This window comes from Mustela nigripes, chromosome 4 (genome assembly GCF_022355385.1).
Source record: "Mustela nigripes isolate SB6536 chromosome 4, MUSNIG.SB6536, whole genome shotgun sequence".
Classification (NCBI taxonomy): domain Eukaryota; kingdom Metazoa; phylum Chordata; class Mammalia; order Carnivora; family Mustelidae; genus Mustela; species Mustela nigripes.
In genome coordinates, this window is record NC_081560.1 from 125,395,259 (window position 1) to 125,410,403 (window position 15,145).

Below are 15,145 nucleotides of genomic sequence, written 5' to 3' on the forward strand. Positions count from 1 at the left end.
TTAGAGCACATCTTTCTTGGTTATCTAATTCTAGCCTTTCACTGTCCTTGAACTATTTTACAACTAAGTTGTAGATAAAGCTTCAACAAATGCAAAATAATTCTTGTCCATGGAAATGTAAAAAAATTCTGGCTGGAAGAAGTTCAGCTCACTTCCTTCCACCCTCCACTACCCCTCATGGGAGGGCAGAAGATATATACTTATTTCAACTTCCCTTTAATTCTTATAAATTTGTGCTTCTTTGGATTCTCTTTTGAACCAGTTTCAATATCTGCTGAGTTTACCAAAATCTTTAACACATGTTCATTTTATATCTGTAAGGGTGTTATGGTTTTTTTTAGAAGACTTTATTTATTTATTTGACTGAGAGAGCACAAGTACAGGGAACAGCAGAGGGAGACGAAGAAGCAGGCTCCCTGCTGAGCAGAGAGCTGGATGCAGGGCTCAGTCCCAGGACCCTGAGATCATGACCTGAGCTGAAGGCAGATAGTTAACTGACTTAACAAAGGCACTCGGGAGTTATGATTTTACCTTTAAAAAATTATCCTTTAACTCAATGTAAGTCTAATTATTTGTCATTTAACTCCTTGATGTATAACCGGTAATAATTCTAGAAAATACTAGAAATGTTCACATATCCTGGAACTAGATTCTTAGTTTTTTCCCTAGAAGAGTAGGGAAAGAAAATATTTTTGGTTTAAAACAACTTGTAAAACATATTATCCAATGAATTCTCACAATATGGTCTACCCAATTATCCAAAACCATTAAAGTTCACTGGTGTAAAATATTTGTGAAATCTCAGTATTACAATTCTATTTGTCAAGCCATATTCATGTCTAGTAGTTATACATAAAACAATTCTACAAAATAAACTCAAGTGTGGCTGACTCACTAAATATCCATGTGATAGATTGTATTACCCAGTTTTCCCTATTGAAATGTGAGCAGAAATGGTATTAGTCAACTCTAGGCCAAGGTAAGTAAGGGAAGGGTATACCTTACCAACCTTTTGTTCCTGGCATAACATCAGTGAGGGCACAGTGTTCATGAAGACATAACAACAGGATGGAGGAACCAAGTATATATCTATGTTGATATGGACTTAAAATCCATGATATATTTTTAAGTAAAAAAGATAAAAGTACTGGAAGAGTATATATAAAAGGTAAACTTTCTCTTCTTACTTAAATATGGGAGGAGGGAGAGATGATTAAAAAAAAACAAAAAACAAAAAAAAAAAACTTTCTACCTGGAAAAATGTAGGATAAAATATAATAAACATTTTCTTAAATGTATACCTGAGCTCCCAAGGAAGAGAAAAGGAAACTCGTAGGGGTCTGAAATAAAGAGGGAACCAAAAGCGTTAAACTGAGCTGTAATGTTTGGGCTTCATAAAGGTCTACTCTGAAGATCTGAACCAAAGGTTCTCTTTGTTTCTCACAGATGAAGACAGAGTTACTATACTGAAACAGGGAGAGTAAAAGAAAATCTAACTACTGAATTGTAAAAACTCTGTCATCCTCTCCCTTCCCCTACCATTACACTCTAAAAATGCCAGGGACCAAAAAAAAAAAAAAAAAAGATGCTGCTGGGGGCCAAACTGATCAACAAAAAGACAGAAGCAACAAATAAGCAAATAATATTAGGAATATAAAAGAAGTTGTATGTAATCCAACTATATTTTACTATCACAATGACAGAAAAGTCAAGATATTAAAAAACAGAATCAGTGGTTAAAAATATATCCCTTCCCAGGGGCACATGGGTAGCTCAGTAGGTTAAGCATCCAACTCTTAGATTTAGCTCAGGTCCTGATCCCATGGCTCGTGAGATCAAGTCCTGTGTCCAGCCAGCTCCATGCTCAGCAGGAGTCTGCTTCGATATTCTCTCCCTCTGCCCCTTCTCATGCTCACACTTTCTCTCTCTTTCAAATAAACAAATAAATCTTTAAAAAAAAAATCCAGGAAAGAAGGAATGAAATGGAAAAAAAAAAAAAAAAGCATATTAAAAAGAAAAAAAAAAGACAACTGGCTACAATGATACAGTTAAATTCTACTGAGTCCTTAAGGAGGGGCACCTGGGTGGCTTATTGTTAAGTGTCTGCCTTTGGCTCAAGTCATGATCCCAGGGTCCTGGGACTGAGCCCCACACTGGGCTCCCTGCTCAACAGAAATAAATAAATTTCTAAAAATAAAAATAAATAAATAAATCTCTAAAAATGAATAGGTGAATGAATAAATAAATAAAACGAATAGATAAATGAATAAAATCTTTTTTTAAAAAAGCCCTTAAGGAACAAAATCCTTATCTGATAGAAATTCTTCCATAAAATAGAAAAGGAAATGCCCCTCCTTTCATGAAGATATAAGAAATCTGATATCAAAGTTAGACAAGGAAAATATGTCAATAAAATAATTTAATCTCATTTTTGGGAATAGGTGGAAAAAATATTAAATAAAACACTAGCAAACAAAATCCAGTAATGCATATTATTAAGAAAAAATTAGAAGGACATGTACAAGTAGGTTTTACTCCAAAAATGAAAGGTGACAATAGATTAGAAATCTATTATGACATTTACATTAACAGATTAAAAGAGGAAACTCATAAAATCATTTCAATAGATACAGAGAGGGTAGCTGAAAAATATTCAATACCCATTCTTGAAATAAAAATAGAATGGATGTTGTGTAACTTCCCCTTTTCCCAAGAAACTAACTTCAATCAACTAGATCGGTGGGCATCCCTTGTCCACCAGTGATGGACTTAATAGTACAAGATAGTGGAGGGTAGGAAAAGTGTTGAGGTCAGGTTATTTACTTCTCTAATTTCCTCCTTCTCAGTTCATACCTTCTAGTAAAGTTACCTTCCCTTAGTTCTAGTAACCAGTGTCTCTTAATAGTACAAGATAGTGGAGGGTAGGAAAAGTGTTGAGGTAAGGTTATTTATTTCTTTAATTTCCTCCTTCTCAGTTCATACCTTCTAGTAAAGTTACCTTCCCTTAGTTCTAGTAACCAGTCCCTTTCTTTGCCCTTTCAGGCCCAGAGATGATATAGCATTATCTCTTGTAGGTGGCCTTGAACTGTGACCACACCTTTGTAAACAGTCCTTTTATTAAACTGACAGAGTGAGGGTGGGCCGGTTAGCTCAGCTGGTTAGAGCGTGGTGCTAATAAACTGACAGAGTGTACCTTCATATTTTGACAGTCTTGACGCCCACAGAAGGCAATTTCCTTAATCTGGGAAGAAGTATCAGAAACTTAAGAGAAAGCCATACTTAAAAGGAGAAATTTAGAAGTACTTTTCTTAAATGAGAAGAAGATGCCCTTTCTTTCCCCCATCACTACTTCCATTCACCACTGTACTGGAAGTACTTAAAAGAAATATATGGATTCAAAAGGAACAATAACAGGGGCACCTGAGTGGCTCAGTAGGTTAAGCCTCTGCCTTTGGCTCAGGTCATGATATAAGGGTCCTGGGACCGAGCCCTGCATCAGGCTCTCTGCTGGGCAGGGAACCTGCTTCCCTCTCTCTCTCTATCAAATGAATAAATAAAATATTAAACAACAATAACAACAAAAACCCTTCCAATCACCATAGCTTTAACTGTCTACACAGGAAACAATTAGAACTGTTATAGTTCAATGAGATTACTAGATAAAAGAAATACAAATATCATTCCTATATATTAGCAATCATTGGGAAACAATTCAAAAAAATATTTATGACAGAAACAAAAAATGAGGTACAAAGAGTAAGCTGAACAAATTATGTAAAAGACTTTTACAGAGGGAATATAAAATACATTCTTCAAAAAGGAGGGCATGTGTAGCAGTTAAAAGTACATATTCAAGAGCTAGACTGAGTACATTCAAATCCTAGGGCCATCATTAACTATTTGAATGATTTGGTAAAATTATTTCAACTAATGATGCCTTCATATGTATAGGTATAAAAAGAGGATAATATAGAACCTAACTCACAGGTTTTTTCTGAGGATTAAACAAGTTAATACTGGAAAAGCATTTATATTAGTATTTGTTTTTTGTTTTGGCTTGTACTGTTTTTTTCTACTTCATCTAAATGAGCTAAAACTACAAAATTCTTAGATGAAAATAAGCATAAATCTTCATGACTTTAGATATGACACCAAAAGCACAAGCAACAAAATAAAAAACAGATGAATTGGACTTCAAATTTTTAAAACATTTGTGCTTCTAATCACTACCAAGGAAGTGAAAAGACAACCCAAAGAATGGAAGAAAATATCTGCAAATCATTTACCTGATAAGGGACTTTTATCTAAAATACATAAAGAACTAAAACTAAATTAAAAAGACCACCCAATGAAAAAATAAGCAAAGGATTTGAAAAGACATTAGTCCAGAGAATAAATATACATAGTCAGTAAGTACATGAAAAGATACTCAACATCATTAGCCATTAGGGAATTGCAAACCAAACAAACTGCAATGAAATTAGCATTGCACTCTCAAAAACAAAAACAAAACAAAACAACAACAAAAACCACAAAAAAATAAAAACCACTTCAACACTCACTTGGATGGCCATTAAAAACAAACAAAAACCCTGACAAATATTGGTGAGGATGAGGGGAAACTGGAAACTTCATACATTGCTGGTGAAAATATAAAAAAATGGTAAAGCCCCTCTGGGACACACTGACAGTTCCTGTAGAATATTCAAATGACCCACCAATTCCAAAATTGGAAACAGGTATTCAAGCACTAATGCAAAAATATACATAGCCAACACTATTTACAAAAGCCAAAAGATGAGAACAACCCAAATGTCCATCAGTGGGTGAATGGATAAACAAAATGGGGTATGGAAGTAAAACGGAATGTTACTTTTCCTTAAAAAGGAACAAAGTTTATGGACAATGGGGAGAGTATGTGCTATGGTGAGTGCTGTGAAGTGTGTAAACCTGGCGATTCACCGACCTATACCCCTGGGGATAAAAATACATTATAATACAGGTTATAAAAAAATTTTAAAAAATAAAATGAAAAAAACAAAAAAAAGGAACAAAGTACTGATGCATACTATAACGTGGATGAACTTTAAAAACATTATGCTAGGGGTACCTGGGTAATGCAGTTGGTTAAGCAATCAATTCTTGGTTTCAGCTCAGGTCATGAGACAGAGCCATAAGTTGGGCTCCACACTCAGCACAGAGTCTGCTTGACATTCTCGCTCCCTCATCCTCACCACCTCCTGCTCATGCTCTCTCTCCCTCTAAAATGAGTAAATAAATCTTTAAAAGAAAAAAACTCTACGCTAAAAAACCAGGCTAGGCCCATATTATACATAATTCCATTTATATGAAATATCCTGTGGGCACCTGGATGGTTCAGTGGGTTAAGCCTCTGCCTTTGGCTCAGGTCATGATCTCAGGGTCCTGCGATCGAGCCCCACTTTCGGCTCTCTGCTCATCAGGGAGCCTGCTTCCCCCTCTCTCTCTGCTTGCCTCTCTGCCTACTTGTGATCTCTCTCTGTCAGATAGATAAATAAAATCTTTTTAAAAAAATTTTTATATGAAATATCCTGAATAGGTAAATCCATAGAAAGCAGATTAACAGTTGCCAGGGATGGCTTAACAGGTACAGGGTTTTGTGTGATGAAAACATTTTGGAACTAGACAGAGTTGAGAGTTGAAAACACTGTGAATGCACTAAAAAGTATTCCTACTCATAGAGGTAATTAGATGTTAAGTATGCCATGTCCCTTTCCCCAAATTTAAAGATTCATAGTATGTATTAGCACATTTAAGGTTCTAAAAAAAGTCCTGTAGTAAAAATAAAAACACTTACTTAAATTCAGCACTTCTGCAATGGGCTCTCAGTTAAGGGGTATTTATTTATTTATTTTTGTCAGAGAGAGAGAGAGAGAGAGAAAACAAGCAGGCAGAGTGGCAGGCAGAGGCAGAGAAACAGGTTCCCTGCTAAGCAAGGAGCCCAATGTGGGGACTCGATCTCAGGATCCCCCTGAGATCATGACCTGAGCTGAAGGCAGCAGCTTAACCCACTGAGCCACCCAGGTGTCCCAATTAAGGGGTTTTTAGAATGTAGGTCTAAATCCATTAATTGAAATCAATTTAGCAGATCGAAATAAGGATCTTTAAGAAATAAAGTAGACTAGGGGCACCTGATTGGCTCAGTCAGTTGGGCAGCCGACTCTTCATTTCAGCTCAGGTTATGATCTCAGGGTTGTGAGATCAAGTCCCGAGTTGGGCTCTTCACTCAGCACGAAGTCTATTCGAGTTCCTCTCCCTCTGCCTTTTCCCTACCCCCCTGCTCATGCGTGTGCTCTAAAATAAATAAATAAAATTTTAAAAATGAAGTATAGTGGAAAATACTAGACTGTAGAGATACACATTATATTCATGAAGCTTTTATTTTAGTCACATATACAATATACCAGGACATGCTGTCAAATGAATTTACCTAGTCATCAGAGAACTACGAAAAACTCTTTGAATACAATGAAACAAACCTTACCTCACTTACCATATTATAGAATTCCAGCTCTCTTGGACCCCTTGGAGGTGGCTGTAACTGTTTCAAAACTGTGCCATCTGGATGTTGCAGAATACCTATAGAACAAAAATCAGCTATTTTTTAATGCTTTGATAATGGTATACCTTGTATCACAAGATAAATGAGTTCTTAAAGTTACAGATAAATCACTTTCATAAAAATTAAGGGGTCTGTTTTCCTTATTTCAGAAATTTCAACATTTAACCAATAGATTTCAGTGCTTGTTATATGCAAAGCACCAGAACACAAATTGTGATGTGTGGTTTTATTGTCTCAAATTACTATTCCCTTTAGAGCCCTCTCAGACTTTCTAATAAATTTAGAATATATTTCTAAATTTTATAGAAATTCTTCAGTAATAGTCTTTCTGGGAGAAAGTAATTTATAGTTAAAAAAAATCACAAGCAGTAGTGTAAACTGATTCCACTCTTGTATACAGAAAAAAACAAATATGTTAAAGGTGGTACTATATGAACTTCCTATTTTATAACTTTTTAATAAGTTTTTCTCATTTATTATAAGAAACCAACTAAAAGTTTTTCCTGATTCAGATGCACTACGTACAGATAGTTTGAGGGCACATAACCAGTGGGAAAAGTGGGGATGGAAATCAGATACCAAGTCTGAAGCAGGAAGGGGCAACTTCTCATTATCAGCCCACTCAAAGGAGAACCCTTTTCTTAAAGCCATCACATATGTACTAGCACTGGTCCTGTCCCTATACCAACAACACTCATTACCAAATTTATATGCTAAAATCTTAAATTTTCAAATACTGAGATTTTCACCAAATCACATGTTAGAACACAACAGGGCTCAAATAAGTATCGTAAGGAAAAAAAGAGACTATGTCAAAAAAAATTCCTTCACTGAAAAAATTAAATTAAAAAACAAAAAACAAAAAAAACCTCTTGGACTTCTACTTTCACTTAAGAGTCAGAAATCTAAAAATCCCATCCCAAGACTCAGGGTCAGAGGGCCTACCTAATATTGAAGCTGACCAAGACAACAAGAAACACCCCCTACAGCCTTGCATCAGGCTGGTAATTATCAAGTAATAAGCCAACAGTAGCCTACATTTGGAGAAAAGGCATGAACATGGAGAAAAATTATCTCTGAAGCCTGAGTACACAAAGAAGACATAAAGTAGAGGGTTAAACAGGAATGTTGAGAAAACTCCTCTGGCAAATCAACCCCATTCTAAACATAAGATTACAAGAGAAAAACTTCAAGCCTGAGGGGCACTAAAGGTGTTATTAGTCTGCTCTAGCTTCCATAACAAAATACTGTAGACTAAGTGGCTTAAACAACAAAAATTTATTTTTTCACAATTCTAGTAGCTGGAAGTCACAGATCAAGATGACAGCCTATTTAGCTACCGGTGAGAATTTTCTTCCTAGCCTGTAGACAGCTGCCTTCTTATTTTTACCTCACATGGTGGAGACAGTGAGAGAAAAAACATACTCTCATATCTCTTTTTATAAGGACATTCATCCTTTTGGGTCAGGCCCACCCTTAAGCCCTCATTAATCTTAATTATCCCCACAAAGACCCTCTCCAAATACAATCATACTGAAGAAGGTTGTTCCTTCAGTGTATGAATTTGGGGCAATACAACATTCAGTTCATAACAGAAAGTATAACAAAATTCAAACTTGGCTCTATTCCGGACTAGATTGGCTCAATCACCAACACTAACTGCCTAGCAGAAGAGGTACATTCATTTCAGTTATAAATACTGTTTGCTTTCAGTCTCACATGTGATGTCCAGAATTTAATAAAATATTACAAGACATATGAAAAAGCAAGGGAAAAAAACACTACCAAAAGAAGATGCAACATATAGAAGAGTTTCAGAGATGATACAAATGTCAGAATTATCAAAGGAAATTAAATAACCACAATTAACATGTTAAAGATTATAACAGAAAAGGTAAATAGCATGCATGCAAAGATGGGAAATTTCAGTACAGAAACTTAAGAGACAAATGGAATGTTAGACGTGAAAAAGGGAGTGGCACCTGGGTGGCTTAGTCAGGCAAGTGTCTGCCTTCAGCTCAGGTCATGATCCCAGAGATCTGGGATCCAGTCCCCCAACAGGTTCCCTGCTCAGTGGGGAGTCTGCTCCTCTCTCCCTCTGTCCCTTCCCTGGCTTGTGTTCCCTCCTCTCTTGCTCACTCTCTCTCAAATAAAAAAAGAAATTTAAAAAAAAATAAGAAAAAAGAATAAAGAGACAAAAACATGCTTTCCATGGGCTCATAAGCAGACAAAGTATAGAAGAGGAAGGAATCAGAATATAGAAGGAATCAAAATATAGAAGAGGAAGGAATTGCTGTTGACAGGTCAACAGCAATTACCCAAACTGAAACACAAACAGGAGAAAAAAAAAGTGGAAAAAGTTAGAAGAAAGCATCTACAATCTGTGGAATAATACTGAACAGCCTAAGATAACTATTAGAATCCTAGAAAAAAGAAAAGGCACACTCATGTTCACTGAAGCCATTATTCACAATAGCCAAAAGTGGAAGTAACCTAAATGTCTATCAACAGATGAAAGATTTAAAAAATGTGGTCTATACATATAATGGAATATTTTTCAGCCTTCAAACAGGAAATTCTTCATTCCATGCTACAGTATGGATGAACATGGAGGGCATATGTTAAGTGAAATGAGACAGTTACAGAAATACAAATACTGCATGATTCCACTTACATAAGATATTTAAAGTAGTCAAACTCTTAGAAACGGCAATTACAATGCTGGTTTCCAGATCCTGGAGGAAGGGAGAGGGGAATTTGTTGCTCAAGGAATAGAGTTTCACTTTTGCAAGATGAAAAAGTTCTGAGAGATATGTTGCACAAAAATGTTTGTATAGTTAGCACTACTGTACTGTATGGTTAAAATGATTAATATGGTAAATTTAATGTTGTGGGGCTTTTTTTTTTTACTAAAATGAAAAAATTATGTAGGTAGTGGGATTACAACTATGTAAAATAAGTGCATGTTAAAATTTCTATCTGTGGCAAGAACTTTCTAGGTAATTTTTATTTCTTTTTTTGTAACTTTCTCCAGGAGTTTCTATAATAAACACACTGCTTTTATTATGAGAAAAAATATATGACATGAAAAATTCAAATATACTAAAATGATTATACATTCTATTTAATCTCAATTATGTTATCAAGTTATTGAAAAAGACGAAGGGAAAAGTTTTTAAATGACAGAAAGGGTATGAGGAAATACTTGACAAGACAATGTCTAAAATGTCCTAAAACTAATAAAAAAACTAAAAACACAGAGACAGGAATTCTAAATAGGATAGAAAATACAAACTCCTACTAGACTTTTTTTAAAGACTTTATTTATTTATTTGACACAGAGAGAGAGATCACAAGTAGGCAGACAGGCAGGCAGAGAGAGAGGGGGAAGCAGGCTCCCCGCTGAGCAGAGAGCCCGATGCAGGGCTCGATCCCAGGACCCTGATATCATGACCTGACGTGAAGGCAGACACATAATCCACCGAGCCACCCAGGCGCCCCCAAACTCCTAGATATTTTAAATATAAAGACACAGAGGAGTTAAAAGTAAAAGGATAAGAAAAAGGACTATACTAGCAACTACCATTCATAAGAAAGTTAACATATTATTATTACCATATATCAGACTATGTTAATAATAGAGAACTCAAGAAAAAGGAATGCTGTATTATGCAAAAAGGGACATTTCATAAGTCAATTCATTTAGACACAGCAATCCTAAATGTGTGTACCTAATAAGAACTTCAAAATAAATGACAAAAAAAAAAAAAAAAAACCTGACAGAACTGAGAAGAGAGACAAACCTGCAATTACTCTCTCAAAAATTGATAAAACATTAGTAGTGACACATAAAACTAAACAACAGTATCAAACAATCACATTGACAGTTACGGGATACTATATCCAACAGAATAGACATTTTTTCATGTACAAATGGAACATTTTTTCATGTACAAATGGAACATTTACCAAGACTGACCATGTGCTAAATGATTTAAAAAAAAAAAAAAAAGTTTAAATTTAAAAGGACTGAATATTCTCTGTCCATAATGGAAATAAGATATTTGGGAAAATACCAAAGAGATGAGAAGTAAACACACTTGTAGTTAATCCATGGATCAAAATACACAAAGGAAATTAAAAAACATTTTTAACTAAATAATAATAAAAACTAACTAACAACATTTGTGAAATGTAACTGAAGTACTGCTTAGTACTCAGAGGAAAATGAGTAGTTTTAAATACTTATATTAGAAAAAAAGAAAAAGAAAGGGGGAGTTCCAACTTAAGATGCTAGAAAGAAGTAAAATATTAACCCAAAATAAGTGGAAAGGCAGGAGCAAATAAAAACAAAAACAATGAAGTAAGAATAGACAACAGGAAAAAAAAAAAAATCAATGAAAAAGATTCTCTGAGATCAATAAAACTGATATAACTCTAGCTAGATGGAGCAAGAAAAAAACAAATTACCATAGTGAGGAATAAATGAAAGATGGGGTGTCACAATAAATGCTATAAGCATTAAAGTCATAAGACAGTTATGAACTTCATACCAATAAATCCAACTTAAATAAAATGAATAAACTCCTTTACACATAAATTATTAAAACACAAGAAGCAGAAAACCTGAGTTGCCCTAGGTCTATGAAGAACACTGAATTCATAATTTTAAATATCTTTATAGATAACTGTAGGCCAAAATGGTTTCAACAGTAAATTCTATCAAACATTTACAGAAAAAGATAATAGCACTCTTCCCAAATTTTTTTTAGAAAACAGGAAAGTGGGGAACATTTCCCCACTAATTTTATGAAACCAGCATATTCTTTTTAAAAATCCCAACAGACTTAAAAGAATATTATAGACCTCATGAACACAGTCATAAAAATATTTAATGAAACATCAGTAAACTTAATCCAGTAATATATTATCACGACCATGAGGACTTATTCCAGGAATGCAAAGTTGGTTGAAATATTTCAGTATGAGTAAATACGTTGATATTTTGGATAAGACAGAATTCTCAAAGAGAAAGAAGAGATATATAAACAGGAGAAGGTAAAGAAAAACCCTGTGGTATTAGGTTTAAATTATAGGTATAGGTATGAACCCAAATTTTAAAAATATTAAATTACGTATCTCTTAGTCCAATCTGCTTAAGGAAAACCAGCAACCATACCCAAGGACCAATGAGTATACCTAGTGCCCATACTCTGGTTTTTAAATACCATTCTTCCCTAAAGGAACCAGGTTCTTAAAGAAAAATAAGCTTGCTCCAGGGCTGGAACAGAAAAAGTACAAGATAAACAGAGAACATCTTTTTTATGCTAGAAAGTGAGAAAGTGCTTCAAAAGAAAATTGGGAGGGGTGCCTGGGTGGCTCAGTGGGTTAAAGCCTCTGCCTTTGGCTCAGGTCATGATCCCAGGGTCCTGGGACTGAGCCTCCCATCAGGCTTTCTGCTCAGCAGGGAGCCTGCTTTCTCCTCTCTCTCTCTGCCTGCCTCTCTGCCTACTTGTGATTTCTGTCTGTCAAATAAATAAATAAAAATCTTAAAAAAAAAAAAAAAAAGGAAAAATGGGAAATGTTGAAAAGACCAAGTAACCAGCCTGAAGAAGCTCCCACTGCCCAAATTTGGGACAAGATGAGCATCAATGTAAGTAGTAACAATAATGGATAAGACCCATTGCCTAGAGTCTGCAAAAATCCTTATAATGAAAGAAAGCAAGAGAGAGAGAGAAGGGAAACCTACAATTCCCTAAAGCAGAATGCCAACTAACAAATTTAACAGGAATGACAATTATTACCATTTTGCAACTACCACAGTAATAAGTTGGTCAAATATCGTCAATGTATGCTTATAACGCTGGATGAAAACTGAGGAACAGGATTTTAAGTCTCCATCAGTCTTTTTTTTATTCCTCTCAAATTACTTAATTACAATAAAAAAAAAAATGAAAACTTCACAGTGGAAAACTTGGCACATATCACCTAACCAAGCTGTCAAAGTCACATCACCAGTAATGCAACTGACATCCTGTGCTTCAAAAATACAATGTAACTCAAATAGTGTTCTGACGAAGCCTATACTCTTTAAGTATTTCACAGTTATGAAATAAAAGAAAAAAAATGAAAAACTGTTCCAAATGATAAGTAACTAAAGAGTCCTAACAACTAAATGCAACATGCAGTCTTGGATGGGGGAAATTGCTACAATGGATATTACAGGGGGAAAAAATGACAAAAGCCTAATATTAAATATTCTCAATTTGATCACTGTACCATGGTTAGGTAAGAGAATGTTCTCATTTTTAGGAATTATTTAGAGGAAAAGGGGTCATAATGTCTGCAATTTAATCTTAAATGATTCTGCTAAATCATTATCAAGTAGAAAGTGATAAAGCTAATGTGGCAAAATATTAATAACAGGTAAACCTAGATGAATGGTATACATTAATTGATTATACTATTCTTGCAACTTTTCAGTTTGAAATTTTCCCAAAATAAAATAAAAATTCCTTAAAAAAGGCAGTACAATTTATAGTAGCATCAAATACTTAGGGCAAAATCTAGCAAATGCTGTATAAGACCTCTACAATGAAAACTATGACTAAGAGAAATTTAAGAAGGCCTAAATAAATGGAGAAATCTGCTATGTTCATGTATTGGAAGATGCAAGTACTATAAAGAAATCAATTTTCACCATAGCACCTTATAGACTCAAAGCAAACACAAAAATCTTACCTTTTCTTGGGAAAAATGACAGGTTGATTTAAAATCTATATGGAAATGCAAAGGATCAGAAATCATCAAGACAATCTCAAAAAAGAAAACAGGATGCTATTCCACCATACATTAATACTCAATTCCTCACTGAATTAAGACAATGGGATATTACTTCTATGATAAACAAATCAATGAAAATAAATACAAGTCTAAAAGCAAATCCAAGAAATCCAGGGGTATATATGCACAATGGAGTACAACTGACTGTTAAAAAGGATGAGGAAGCACTCTATGAATTGATACTACTGATTTCTAAGATATATTAAGTTTAAAATTGAAGTGCAAAACAGTAGATAAAGTGTACTACTTTTTGTGCCAGAAAGAAAGAAAAATACAAAAATTTATATATATATCTCTGCATGTTCTTGCAACAAGTAACTTAGCAAGGATAAATCAGAAAATGAGACTCGTTACCTACAAAGGATGTTGAGAAATGGGTGGAGTGACAGAGAATGAAGTGATACTTCTGATAGATCTCTCTGTAAAGTTTTGAGTTTTGGAAGAATGTTAATTTTATAAACATTCAAAAATACATAATTAAATAAAAATGAAGGGAGGGAACTGAATTTAAACACAAATGAATCCAACTGTTTTTCAAATAAACAATATTACTTTAGAGAAGAGGGGGGAAAATAACCAACCCCCCCTCACCCCACAAACCCCTAACCCAATAGCTTCTGAAGTGTTTCCAACCACATACCCTTAGTATAAGGGAATCTCATCTTGAATTCTTTATTCTAGGTTTGTTTTCTGTAGTAGTAGAGGTATAGAAATTCTGAAAATCACAGGAACAAGCAAAACATACAAACCAAAAAACACACACACCCAAAAGAACATTAACAGTGTTGCGAGCCAGGATTCTCACTGAGGTAGATAGGAAATACAAATTTAGAATTAGGAAAGAAAAGAACTCTGTGGTACTGGAAAGAAATTGGAAATATCAGTATAAATTATGATTTCTAAATATTTATACATTCTTCTCAGTTATGTTCTTTGGAAGGGCCAAGAAGCAGTAATACTCCAACAGCAATGAGCACATCTAGCACCCAGATCTTAGTTTCAAAATACCATTTCCCACTGAAAATGAACCAGGACTCCTGAGAGCAACTGCTGGCTCTAGAATTGGGAAGGGAACGTATAAGTCTAAAATAACTTGTGACAAAAAGGAAGGAAGTACTCCCACTCAACAAATCTGGGACAATTTGAACACCAAAATAAATACATTCTATAATGGGTCATGACACTATAAAATAAGAATCTATGGGTCCAAACTATTAATAAAGGACATATACAGGAGTAAATTGAGGGCTGTTTTTAGAATGCTGACTGTGAAAATAAATAGAGGTAGTGATAGAACTGGGGAGAAAAATCACAATTTTTCAACTTTCAGAGTAAAGACTGCTTCAGGCAAAAATCACCAATAGATGCCAAACCTAAGATGAAGTCTGAGGAGGATCTGGATATGTCCATGATCTCGAAGTGTCTCTCCACAGTTTATCAGTTGCAAAGTGAAAAATATTAACTACATGCTGGAGAAGCCTGACCACAACTGGACCAGATAATCAAAATAAATATCACTAATAATGGAGAGATGGACATTGTAGGCCTCCAGATGTGATACCTTGAGGAGAACACACTTCTATAATAATCCAGTCAGAAACACATCACCTGAATCTTATAACCCATCAGAAATCCAAATTAAAGACCATTTCATAAAATAACTAGTTGGTATTCTTAAAAAATGACAATGTCATAAAAGAT

General features: G+C 34.6%; 1 protein-coding gene across 3 annotated transcripts in view; it reads right to left on the minus strand.

Moving 5' to 3' along the window:
- IPMK (inositol polyphosphate multikinase) overlaps positions 1-15,145 on the minus strand; it is a 48,433-nt gene that overhangs the window by 27,949 nt on the left and 5,339 nt on the right. For 2 of the 3 annotated variants that reach the window (XM_059397439.1, XM_059397437.1), the window contains exon 4: positions 6,524-6,618. In XM_059397439.1, the coding sequence (XP_059253422.1) occupies positions 6,524-6,618 (95 nt within the window). The remainder of the gene's footprint in view (positions 1-6,523; positions 6,619-15,145) is intronic. The other variant, XM_059397438.1, reaches the window with a different exon arrangement.